This window comes from Osmerus eperlanus, chromosome 24 (genome assembly GCF_963692335.1).
Source record: "Osmerus eperlanus chromosome 24, fOsmEpe2.1, whole genome shotgun sequence".
NCBI lineage: Eukaryota > Metazoa > Chordata > Actinopteri > Osmeriformes > Osmeridae > Osmerus > Osmerus eperlanus.
In genome coordinates this window covers 5,869,409-5,882,163 of record NC_085041.1, presented here as the reverse complement: position 1 = coordinate 5,882,163, position 12,755 = coordinate 5,869,409, and the positions used below count along the sequence as shown (strand labels likewise).

Below are 12,755 nucleotides of genomic sequence, written 5' to 3'. Positions count from 1 at the left end.
TGTGAGAAAGAAATCTTCACGTTTACAGTAAACTTTAACTCTCTTGGTAGCAAACACTGAAACTGAATAAAATCTTCAGTTAGAGGTAGATTTTCATAAACATATAAGAATGAGGTACTGTATATTGTTGATAGGGTTATTGTTTATTGTCTTCGGTTCGTAATCCACACTCCAAACCAGAAGGCCACAGATCAAATCATCGCGAGCGCGAGCAAAAAGGTGTTGGTGACGTGCGCGCATACCGATCTAACGCGATGACGTGATCGCTCCGCCGCCTGTTGGTCTTTCACAGTTGGCGACGGAGACTGGCAATGGCCTCGAGATTACCCGTGTGTACGAATTACCCGAGTAGATGACGACGATGAGCTTGTTAAATCCGTTTAACACAAGACAAACAGTTGTCTTCACCTAAATCCCTGCGGAGTGAAAGACAAAACAGTACAACCAACCGCTAAACAACAAACGACATAGCGCACAGCCTCGGATTTTCCGCGGGGCTCTCAAGCCACTATGGAGGATATCAACTCAAACATCAACGCGGATTTAGAAGTGCGGAAGCTACAGGACTTGGTAAAGAAACTCGAACAGCAAAATGAACAGCTTCGGAGTAGATCTACTCTCCTGTCTTCATCTGGAGCGTTGTCAGCGAATAACAGACCCCTCAGTGCGGGATACGACTCACCCCTGTCAGCTGGAACAGGGCTGGCCGGCTTTACTGGGGTGGGGTTCGGTGGAACCGGTGGCTACAGTGGGATTTTGGAAAATTCCCGATGTTTAAGCCCCAGATTATCTTACGATGGCATCAGTTTCAGAAAAGCATACGAGGCCGAGGGGGCATCGGCTGCCACCTCGTACCCCGGACTCAACTCATTCTTCACTGACGCAGAGGACTTTATGGATGACGCGGGTGAAACTTCTATTCTGGACGAGGTTGAAATACTTGATCTCGAGGACATGGATTGTCTGAACGAGGAAGAGGACAGCTGGTGAGTGTTTTAGCAGTCAGGACAGTAGGTATATGTTTTTAGGTAACTCGAGTACTGTAGTAGGTACCGTTAGACAACAACTATGTCCAACAGACGTGACAACACAAACACGCCCTTTTCATGTAAATGAGTTGCTAGTGTGAGATGTAGCTCTAGCTAGCTAAACTCGACAACAGACGTGCGCAGCTGTTCCGGGCATAGCCAACACGGCGACAAACGGTTGGCCACGGAAAGAATCCTTGCCGCGGTGGAATGTACGGTTATCTACTGATTATTAGCTATCCAGAGACTGAGGTTACCCGCACCGCCAGACCGCAGACAGGCTGTCAAGTCATTGTTGATCAATGACTGGTGGTGTTTGCCAGGAATGGCCAGTGCGGGCGCCGCCATAGCCGACTCCCTAGTCTGATATGACCAAGGCGCTAGGACTAGGCAACAGTGAATTCCGATGAATGCAGCTGTTTAGCTAACAGGGGAATTACTGTGTCAGACATCCGGTGTGCCAGCTGATAGTGTTTAGTTTAACCTGTCACAATACGCGTCCATGAGGCCAGTGCGTTTCTCTACAAGGCATTGTTGATGGTGGAGAGGACCATTGGTACTATTTTGGTGACTCACCAAACAAGGCAGATGGCCTGTCTTGTCGCCAGTGTGGGACGAGAGCTAGAGCTGTCACTGAGCTTGGAAAGTTGTTTACTCACCCAAAGCCTTTGGGGAAAGAGACACAACCATGGTTACAGCTCCTTGAGAAACAGTGCCACACTAGCTACAACTGTCTGAAAAAAAAGAAAAGAGAATTTGGAGAGTGTTCAGGAGAAATTGAGATTACTGGGCAGTGTTGATGTACCAAAGTTTCCAGAAAGCAGAGATTGTGTTTTGTACTAGGTTACTTGGAAAAGGGATCATCTTGTCATTAAACATTAAGTACAGATGAAGTTATATGGGCATAGATAGCTCAGTGTTAAAGCATTTAACTGCAGAGTAAAAAGGTCATGGGTTCGAATCTCCTTCTGTATGGTTCTTTGTATAAAAGCGTCTGCTAAACACATTACATATTCAATACATAAGAACAAAATACAACTTTTCTCTGTAATTCTAACCACAGCAGTTTCCAGCGTTTGGTTGGATATTTGAGAAGTGTAATCCTTGAAATGGGAGACTGATAGGATTTGTGTTTCCGTGGCGATCCGCCTGATCCTCAGTAGTGGGTGATGAGCCCGCCTGGCCTGGATGCTTCAGATGGGAAACATGTTGACGTTAAATGAGAAGAGATCAGCCTGAGCTTACTGTGTGTGTTGTTGTGTGTGTGTGTATGTGAGCCTGTGTGTGAGCATGTGTCTTTTAGGTTGTGTGCGTGTATGCATGTGTATGTGAGCGTGTGTGTTTTAGGCTGTGTGTGTGAGCATGTGTGTTTTATGTTGTGTGTGTGTTATGGTAACAAGGAGGCCTTGCAGGCCAAAGCCCAGGTCTCTGCTTGTTATCTCTGTGCTCATTATGGTCTGTATGAGCAGGGCTTCTAAGCAAGAGGCTGATGCTCCTTCAGTGGGAGAGGAGAGGGTAACTAACGATGGTTACCAAGTAAGGTCAAGGTTCAGCATGCTAATGAGACTGATGTAGGATGGGCCTAGCCCCAGTAGAGTCATCTAGGGCAGGCCTAGCAGAAGTAGAGTCCTTTAGGACAGGCCTAGCCAGGGGAGAAGGGTAGTGGACTGAGGTGTGAGAAGGGTGAGACAGGGGGGAGAGACCAAGGGGTGAGGCAGTGTTGGCCCAGCAGACTGATTAGCCTGTCCCGGCGTCTAGAGATGAGCTCCACACCCAGAATCATCCCCAGGGCTGAGGCAGGGCCAGGCCTGTCATGGACTCGTGAAATCCTGGATTAGCATCATGCAGGATTTACAGCATGTGCATGTTAGACTCGCACTCTAGCCACAGCAATGCATGGCCATGGCATCACCACCTGCAGACAGTCTGAATATGCAGCAGCAGACAGGAGCTGTCTGTCTGAGCTGGGTTACCGATGTGGGCTAACCACAGTTTGGCAATACCTGAGACAGCCTAGATTGGTGCTATGCTGTGCTGTGCTATGCTATGCTATGCTGGAGTCCCGTAGTCTCTGGGTACAGAGAAGAGCAGCCGTTTGTGGTTGCAGGGTACGTGTGTGTGTGTGGGATGCTTCCTCTCTGGCTGAAAGTGAGTTGACAGCTGCTGACTCAGACCTCTCTTCCTGTTAGCCTGGCTGCTCTCTTCCTTTCAGTTTCTCCCCCTCTCTCTGTTCCTCAGTGTGGTAGAATAGGTGTGGGCTGACTGATTTGATAGATCGGTGGGATGATTGATAGATGAACAGATGTGTTGGCTGTTCCCTGCAGGCTGTACGAGGCCAAGGTGAGCAGCCCGCTGCAGAAGGCCCTGAGCCCCATCGTGTGGTGTCGTCAGGCCCTGGACAACCCCAGCCCCGACATGGAGTCAGCCAAACGCTCCCTGCGCCACCGCCTGGACCTCACCATGACAGGTACCTCCTCCTCTGCTCTCTTCGCCTCCTCACCTGCCTCCTCTCCCTCTCCTCCTTCTTTCCTCCTCACCATGTCAAGGGCTCCTCCTCTCCTCTCCCACCTGTGTGAGTGCGTGTGTGTGTGGGCCTGTGTGTGTGGGCCTGTGAGTTTGTGTATGTGGGCCTGTGAGTGTGTGTGAGGGCCTGTGTGTGTGTGTGAGGGCCTGGGTCTGTGTGTGGGCATGTGAGTTTGTGTATGTGGGCCTGTGAGTGTGGACCTGTGAGTGTGCGTGTGGGCCTGTGAGTTTTGTTTTGACAGCTAAAAATAGGTACGCCCCTGTCCGTGTCCCAGCTAGAGCAGGGTCATCTTAGCTGCGGTCATGTGACCCAGCGGTCGTGTTGAGCTGCTCTCGGGTGTTGCCAGGGACCGCTGGGAATTCTGGGTGAGCGATTGCACAACACACCAGGTGATGTCATCACGAGGTGTGGAGACCTGAGAAGGCGATGTCACCACAGTAATTGGACATTGTGGCCTGGCAAACACCCCCCTCTCCTCATGTGTGTATATGCATGTGTGTGTGTGTGTGTGTGGGGGGGGGTCCATGCAAAGCAGGTAACTGCAAGACTGTGAGCAGGGAGAGTTCACACTCCTCACTCCTTCATTAGATACCTCAGGGCCCACATGCCTCCGCCTGTGTTTGTGTGTGTGTGGTGTATGTAGTGTGTATGTATGCAGTGTGTGTGTGTGAGACATACCCTTACTTTGCCTCCTGGCTGCTCTCTCACACCTTTCCACGACTGGAGTATGCCAAGAAGGTTTCCATGGCGTTGCGTGTCAGCGTTTCCATGGCGTTGGGCATTCCTGCTCCTGGGGATAACAGCAGATGTAAGATCAGCCTAGCTCTAGGCATGTGTAACACACACACACAGGTGCATACAGACACACAGGACAGTGGTGCTGTATGAGTGCGTGTCTGGAGTGTGATGGTCCCTCCCCGGTACCCGAAAAAGATGGTTACACATTGAAACAAACACAGGGGCTCGTCCTCTGTGTGTGTGTGTGTGAGAGAGAATCTTGTTTTTATTGTGTTCATGGCAACCAAGCCCAAAGCTCAACACCCCCTGTCAAATGTAAACAGTGTGATCCCAGAATGCCTTAACCTAGGAGAGGCAGGGAGAGGGAGGAGAGACTCTCGCATCACACCACATCGCATCGCTCTGTCATCCATTACTCAGGCCTGAGGCAGGAATAGAGTGTCTGGGGTTGAGGTTTTCAGGACTCTATTTCTGTAGGGTCCCTACAGGGCTGTGCTGCAGGTCCCAGTTAAGGGAAGGAGCCCTTATCGCCTCCTGGGGGTGGAGGTCTCTGGTGCAGATCCCCATACTCCCTCCCTCTTCCCAGCATCCAAAGCTCTGAGTGGTCTGGTCTGCCTCTTATCATGTAAATAATACAACAGGACAGAGTGGAGCGAGGGGGAGAAAAGAAGGGAGAGAGGAGAGGGAGGCAGAGGAAGGTGAAAGGTTGAAAGGAAAAGTAAGTTGATAATAAAAGGCGCCATTCCAGTCACCACCCAGCTGTGTAAATATGTCCAGAGAGAGAGAGAAGCGGGCCGGCCGGCCTGCCAAGCCCAGCCCAGCCCAACCTAACTTAACCCAACCTGGCCCTGCCCTGCCCTGCAATCTTGCCTAGCCTTGCCCACTTTAGCAATCCAGCCCAGCCTTGTGTCTCCCTGTAGTTTTGTGTCAGAGTGTGTGTGTGTGTGTGTGTGTGTGCGTGCGCACGTGTTTATGAACTGCCATGGAGCAGGATCTGACAGACTGAATCTTTATGCTCAGTGTGCAGGGTGGTTAGTCAATGTGTCCTATTGTGAACCGTAAGCCAGCGTATGAAGAGCCTCTCTATGAACCCACCCCAACACCCCCGCCCCCCTCTGCCGTACGCAGGCCCTCCATAATGAACTGCCTTCGCCAGAACACTGCACAGCTCTCACAAAGACGTGTGTGTATGAGGGGATGGAGGGAGGGGGGGGATGGGGGCGGGGCTATAGAGAGTTGACAGGGATAACTTAGTGAGGGATTGTCTGTATGTCCTGTCCTGTATGGAGGCTGAGCCGTGTGTGTGTGTGAGAGAGAGTGACGCTCTAGAGCTTGTGACTGTCCCCTGATCAGTCAGCTGGTATAGTTAGTCTTTCTCAGCACAGCTCTGTGATAAAGTCTCTGCTCTAATATGGCCTGAGGACACAGTAAAACGTATGTTTTAGTTTATAGTGGTCCCTAACTCATGTCTAAAGATTCTGTCCAGTATTGATTCTCTTCCCTCCCCCCCCCAACCCTCCACAGCTAACAAGCGTCGGAGCCTGTACGGCAGCCCCTACTCTGCTCCGGGGGGCTACGGAAGCCCGTACAGCCCAAACCCAGCCAGCAGCCCCTGCAGCAGCGGCTTCCCCTCGCCCTCCTCCACACCCTGCCGGGGGCCCGTCGTCAGGCAGACCCTCCTGTTCAGCAACGCAGGTGAGAGGGCCTCCCATGGACCCCCCGACCTCAGCCTGTGTGTGTGTGTGTTTGTCAGGTGGTGAAGGAAATGTATCAGGTGTAGCGTACATACTATATTCATACCTATGTGTGTGTACTGTGTGTGCGTGCAGGTCACCAGCGGGGGGCAGCAGAGAGGAACCCCCCGGCGCTGAGCCCCCAGAGCTCGGTGGACAGCGAGCTGAGCACGTCTGAGATGGACGAGGACTCTGTGGGCTCCACCACCACCTACAAGCTCAACGACGTCACCGACGTGCAGATCATGGCGCGCATGCAGGAGGAGAGTGCGTACCCTGACCCCTGACCTCTCACCCCTGAGCCCAACCTCCTACCCCTGACCCCTACCTCTGACCCTAGTGTGTGTGTAAATATATATATATCAATATGTGTATATAATGTGTGTATATATAATGTGTGTGTGTCCAGGCCTGCGTCAGGACTATGCCGCCACGGCGTCCAGGCGTAGCTCCGGTTCCTCCTGCCACTCCCTCAGGCGGAGCGCCTTCAGCGACCAGGAGCTGGACGCCCACAGCCTGGAGGACGAGGAGGAGGCCCACCCGGCCTTCCACCTGCCCTCCTCCTCCGCCCGCTTCTCCCCCTCCCCGCGCGCCTCCCCCCGCGCCTCCCCCCGCTCGCGCTCCCCCGCCCGCTCCCTGGACCACGGCCACGGACGCGGCTCCCCGCAGCCGATCATCAGCCGGCTGCAGCAGCCACGCCACTCCCTGCAGGGGCACGGGGGAGACACGCAGACCAGCGTGGTGAAGAACGAAGGTAGTGGAGGGGTTAGGGAGGGGTAGAGAGGGGAGGAGGAGGGAGGGTACACAGACTGCAGGGGTGAGGATCGAAGGTAGAGGAGGGGTTAGGGAGGGGTAGAGGAGGAGGAGGAGGGAGGGTACACAGACTGCAGGGGTGAGGATCGAAGGTAGAGGAGGGGTTAGGGAGGGGTAGAGAGGGGTGGAGGAGGAGGAGGAGGGAGGGTACACAGACTGCAGGGGTGAGGATCGAAGGTAGAGGAGGGGTGGAGGAGGAGAAGGAGGGAGGGTACACAGACTTCAGGGGTGAGGATCGAAGGTAGAGGAGGGGTTAGGGAGGGGTGGAGGAGGAGGAGGAGGGGGGTACACAGACTGCAGGGGTGAAGAATGAATGTTGTGTGGGGGGCTGTAGGAGCTAGCAAGAATAACATTGTGTGGGGGAAGAGGCCTGTCTTTCTCTCTGTGTGTATGTGCATGCCTGGGTGTAACAATGTGTGTGTGTTTCTTTCTGCGTGTGTGTGTGTGTGTGTGTGTAGAGAAGTTGAGGCGTAGCCTCCCTAACCTGACTCGGCCCAACCCGGCCCAGCAGGAGTCCAACAACAGGAGCTGTGAGACCAGCCTACACAACGGAGGCTCCCCCCGACACCAGAACCAGTCTGCTAGTGAGTACACACACACAGTACATATACACTCATACACACACATATACTCATGACCACACACAGGCGCACAAACACACATGAAATGCTTTGAACTCACCAGTTTTCAGTTCCTAGGTCATCCACAGTGTCACAGTGCCGATGTCTCTGCTGCATGTCTGGAGCCCCCACTTCCTCCTCCTCCTCTTCTTCTCTGCTGGATGACTGGCTGCCTGTTCTGCTTACTGCTCTCCCTCTCTTCACGAGAATACCTCCTCCTGCCAGACGTGGTCAGGGCTGTGGTAGGCAGCCTCATCCAGGGACTGGGAAGCACTCTCAGATTAGCATCTCTCACACTGTTACTCAACACACAGATTATGCTGGTGTCAGTGGCGTAGTGGTGCTTACTCCAGATTAGATAAAACCCAACACAGACACCTGATGCCAGCAGTTCAAAGGACAACCTTAATCTGTTGTTTAAACAGATTATCTTTATCCCTAGGTAATCTGCTTCAGCAAGTCAGAGTTGGTGTGTGTGTGTGGTGTCTGTGAGTGTGTGTGTGTGTGAGAGATGGATCAGTATTCACCCAGGGTAGGCTGCAGTATGAGACTAACCTCTGAACCCAGAAAGACTGGTTGTTGGGGTAGACAGCCAGCCTGTATTTCTTACTTCCATTCTTGCTTTTCCTGTCTATCTCTCCGTCCTGCCAGCTCTGTCCAAAGAGAAAGTTCTGGTTGTGCTGGGCCTGTGTAGCTATGCTTGCTTGGTTCTGGTTGTGCTGGGCCTGTGTAGCTATGCTTGCTTGGTTCTGGTTGTGCTGGGCCTGTGTAGCTATGCTTGCTTGGTTTTGCTTCTCTCTGGATCTCTGTGAATGCTAGGCTTCAGCTCCCTCTGGTGGCTGTCTCTGACTCTGCAGGTCTGGCTGTATAATACTACCAGCTCTGGTCCTCCATGCTGACTCTCAGCCTGCATCCCCAGGCCTACCTGTCACCCTCCTCCTGCCTGCCTGGCTGTCTGGCTGCCTGGTTCACAAACTGGTTGATAGACTGACTGGCTGCCTGGTTGGTTGACTGGCTGACTGGTGGGTTGGTTGGCTGGCTGGCGGGTTGGTTAGCTGCTGACTGGCTGGTGGATTGGCTAGCAGGTTAGCTGCTGGCTGGCTGGCTGACTGGTGGGTTAGCTAGTTGTCTAGCTGCTGACTGGCTGGCTGGTGGATTGGCTAGCAGGTTAGCTGCTGACTGGCTGGCTGACTGGTGGGTTAGTTAGTTGTTTAGCTGCTGACTGGCTGGCTGGTGGATTGGCTAGCAGGTTAGCTGCTGGCTGGCTGCCTCTCTCACCACTTATGGAACTGCTGGTCCCATGAAATCCTGATGTCCACGTTGTGGTCACGTTGTTGTCTCAACCTTGATATGTTGAACCAAGGTGTCAGGTGACCTCCCCATGTCCGCCCCCCCCCCCCCCCCCCCCAGGCCAGCTCAGGTATCACGCCCCCCCTCGCTCCTCCCCGAAAACCAAGCAGCAGCTACAGAGCCCATCAGCACTACAAGGTAACTTCCTGTCTGGACCTGGTAACTTCCTGCCTGGAACTGGGGCATGGTGCTCGTCATGCACACACGCATGCACACACTCTCACTCACACACTCTCTTGCATGCATGCACACACACTCATTCCCATGCACACAATCTTGCACACACTCTCAAAAACACACATGCTCTCACTCACACATTCTCTCTCTTGCATGCTCTCACACACACTCATTCCTATGCACACACATGCTCTCTCTCTCAAACACATACAGGCACGCAAGTACCCAGTTTGAAGCAGTTTATGCTTTGATCTGGACTGGTACTGTTACTGGTCTGATTCTGTTCAGTTTCTGGGATGGTATTGGTTAGGTTTTGGGATGGTTCTGGACTGAGCTGGTACTGGAGTGGTCTAGTCCTGGTGGTTAGGTCTGTTCTGGATTCTGGAAAGGTCCGGTCTGGTACTGGTCTATTCAGGTACTGTTTGTCTGGACTGGTTGTCTGGAGGCCCAACTGGTTTGATAGACCAGTTGTTAGGCAGTGCTGTGATCTGTAGCCCTCCACCCCCCCCTCCCCCAGGACACCAGGGGTACTGCAGGGTTCCTCTCCTCCATCACCTGCTGTCTCTCCTCTGCTGTCTGATCTAAGACCCTTTCTCCTGTCTCTGTCTCTGTCTAGTCTCCTGTTGCTTTGGAGAAGAAGGGGATTTTAGTGAGTATTCTCTGGCGCCCCCTGGTGTTGTGAGTGTGTTGGTGTTGTGGTGTGCCCTGCCCTGTCCCCCTCCAGGTGTGAGTGTCTCATCCTGCACCTGAGCTCACCTGTAGAGACACCAAACCTCCTTTTCTCTTCATCCATTGTGATGTTCAACCACCAACCTCCACCATCATCTCGCTCCTCTAGAACAGTGGTTCTCAACCCTGGTTCTCAGGGCACCCTGTCCTGCATGTTTTAGATGTTTCCCTGCACCAACACACCTGATTCAAATGAATGGTCATAAGCAGGCTTCTGCAGAGCTGGATAACGACCCATTCATTTGAATCAGGTGTGTTGGAGCAGGTTAACATCTAAAATAGGTCGGACAGGGTGCCCTGAGGACCAGGGTTGGGAACCACTGCTCTAGAACACCTCTATGGTGTTAGTCCTCCAGGTTAACCATCTAGAGATGATCTGTAAGGAGTTAGTCCTGCAGGTGAAAGACATGTATGGAGTTAGTTCTGCAGGTGAAATACCTGCTTGGAGTTAGTCCTGCAGGTGAACATCCAGGTGACCAGGTCCTATAGAAACATGCTGTGTCGAGTCATCGTCGGTCATTGTGGTCATCATCAGAGACTGTAGAGAAAGTGAAGCTCACATGTTCCTTTCTGTTTCCTGTACTGATGTCTCCCCTCACTCCCCCCTCCTCCCAGTGCCCTCCCCCAGCAAGCTGCGGATCCCCGCCACGCCCTCCCCCCTGGCCCTGAGGCAGCCCGTCAAGGCTCCCTCCACGCCTGGCTCCGCCCCTGGCTCCGCCCCTGGCTCCGCCCCCGGCTCCGCCCCCGGCTCCGGGACGTCGACGCCCACGCGGTCCCTGGCCCCGCCCCGCAGTGGCTTGCCCCGCCCCAGCGCCTCCACGGGAGGAGGGGGGGGAGGAATACCCTTGCCACGCAGCAAGCTGGCTCAGCCCGTACGCAGGTATCAACACACACCTACTCACGCTCTCATATCCAAACATATGCAAACACACATATATACTGTACGTCAAACACAAGCACCTAACACAGGTGAAACACACGTACACAGAGGTGCAGTCAATCAATCACACTATGCTTCTCCTCATCATCACCACCACTGTCCTCCCTCTACCTCTACTCTCCCTCGCTCAGGTCTCTGCCGGCCCCCCGGACCTACAGTGGGGTGAGAGACGCCAACTGGAAGGAAGGCTGTTACTGAGCCCAGCAGAGGGCGCTCTCCTCCACCCAGCAGCCCGACCAGGCAGACAATACAACACGGCACTTTATCCACCAGGAAATACTTCTACCATGAGCCTGGAGGGATGCGAAACCCGCACAGACTGACTCTGTGGTCAGGAGGAGAGCCGTGTGAGGAGAAGGAGGGGAAGAGGAGGAGGAGGTGTCTGGAGAGGCCAGCCAGCCCCCAGATGCCACAGAAAAAGAAAGGAGACGTGTAAAGAAGAAGGCAGCAGCGCTCCAGTCCCTCCACCAGAGGGCGCCAGGTCCTCTGCCGGCTGCAGCCGTCACTCAGTCAACCGATGAATCAATAAATCACACTATGCTTCTCTTCCTCCTTCTCCCTCTCTCCATCACCTCATCTCTCCCCTCCCTTCCTCTTTCGTCCATCACTCCCCCTCTTTGTCTTCTCCCCCCTCCATCACCCCCCCTCTCTCTCTTCCCCCCCCACAACCATCCCCTGCCCCCCCCTGTTCCCCGTCGTTCAGGTCCTCAGGTTAACGTATCTGTAAACGTTTCTCTCCTTGTGTTGTGTGTTGGACAGATGCATTTAGAGATCAATACGAATCTGTGCAGGTGAAATGTTCCGAGAATTGATGTTTTGAAAAGTAAATGCATCTCTTAATGGTTGTGGTGTCAAAAACAGAGTGTTCCTCTTGTGAGTCAGACAGAATGTATTCCAAAGTTGTTTTGTTTTCAGTTATTTTTGGGTGGGGGTGATTATTATTATTTGAATCATTATTTAATAATTCCCTTCCAATATTCATATTGAGTATTTGTTTTGTATTATTTTCAAAAGTTTAGAAAATTTGCATTTTAAACCTCAACTGCAAAGCTAATTCTCCAAAGCCTTCTCCCATGGTGTCATAGCAGGGTGTCATAGCAGGGTGTAGCAGAAAGTGACAGGTGAAGTCCAAACCCCTTCCTTGTTACCAAGATCTGATTGGACATCAGAGCAGCCTAACTGCTCCAATCAGAAACTCGTACAGGTTGAGGTCTACATCCTGCTCAGCTCCATCTGCTGCTGCTGTTTTATACTAGTAGAAGCATCAACACAGGAAATAGTCATACTGAAGTCCCTCAACACAGTAAGTTGTCATGTTAAACCCCCTCATGACATATTAGTCACATTGAAGCCCTTCACGACAGGAAGTACACAAGCAACTTCCTGCTGTCCACCCAATACTTGCATTGCTTAGTGGGAATACATGACAGCATGTTCAATAACCAGAAACAAAGAAATGTTCAGAGTGGCCATTGCCTCTTGTGCTTTAAATATGAATCACAAATTGCAGATTCATAGAGGGCAGTGTGCCAGATATTATCAAATAGTGCCTATAATTTAGTTAATTTAATTAAGTTTCACATTGTCCTTTTTGTCTGTTGATGTATTATTTTGTGCCAACTTCTTGTTTTGCCAATATCATTTTGATCAGTGCTTTACTTTGCTTGATTTTGTTTTTGTCAACAATACATTTATAATTGCTTTTGAAAAAAGTATATGTATAATATGCGCCTTGATATTTATATCTTGAAATTACTCTCATTGTGTAAATGAACTATTTATTAAAGAGAGGTGCCTCTGTATGTCACAGTGGGAAGCTTTAAGAGAATGTTGCATCAGACATGCCACACCCTTTTGTGTGACTTTTTGTTAACGACCTTTTTATATCCACCAACATTACATTCAGTTTCCCTGTGTAAACTCACATTTCAAATAAAAAAATGGGCAAACCGTCTGTGTGTTCAGTCGGATTTGTGGCGGACGGACGGTTTAATAAAGTTTAATCCTTGTCGAACCGTGATTTACTGCGCAGGCACAATTCAAGGTTAGGGTTTACATTTGATTTCATTTAGTCGAAAGCACGAACATCTGACAAGGTAGTCA

The 12,755-nt window shown here is 51.8% G+C and overlaps 1 protein-coding gene across 4 annotated transcripts; it reads left to right on the top strand.

Moving 5' to 3' along the window:
- Positions 1 to 257: 257 nt before the first annotated feature.
- slain2 (SLAIN motif family, member 2) lies at positions 258 to 12,604 on the top strand. Of its 4 annotated transcripts, XM_062450457.1 has the most exons (10): positions 258 to 986; positions 3,353 to 3,495; positions 5,815 to 5,985; positions 6,120 to 6,290; positions 6,433 to 6,777; positions 7,295 to 7,420; positions 8,867 to 8,944; positions 9,600 to 9,632; positions 10,328 to 10,592; positions 10,784 to 12,604. In XM_062450457.1, exons 1-10 carry the CDS (start codon positions 511 to 513, stop codon positions 10,848 to 10,850), a joined length of 1,875 nt encoding a protein of 624 aa, XP_062306441.1. In that variant the 5' UTR covers positions 258 to 510; the 3' UTR covers positions 10,851 to 12,604. The 4 variants fall into 4 exon arrangements, with proteins under 4 accessions (XP_062306441.1, XP_062306443.1, XP_062306442.1 ...); XM_062450459.1 differs by lacking the exon at positions 8,867 to 8,944; XM_062450458.1 differs by lacking the exon at positions 9,600 to 9,632.
- Positions 12,605 to 12,755: the final 151 nt, after the last annotated feature.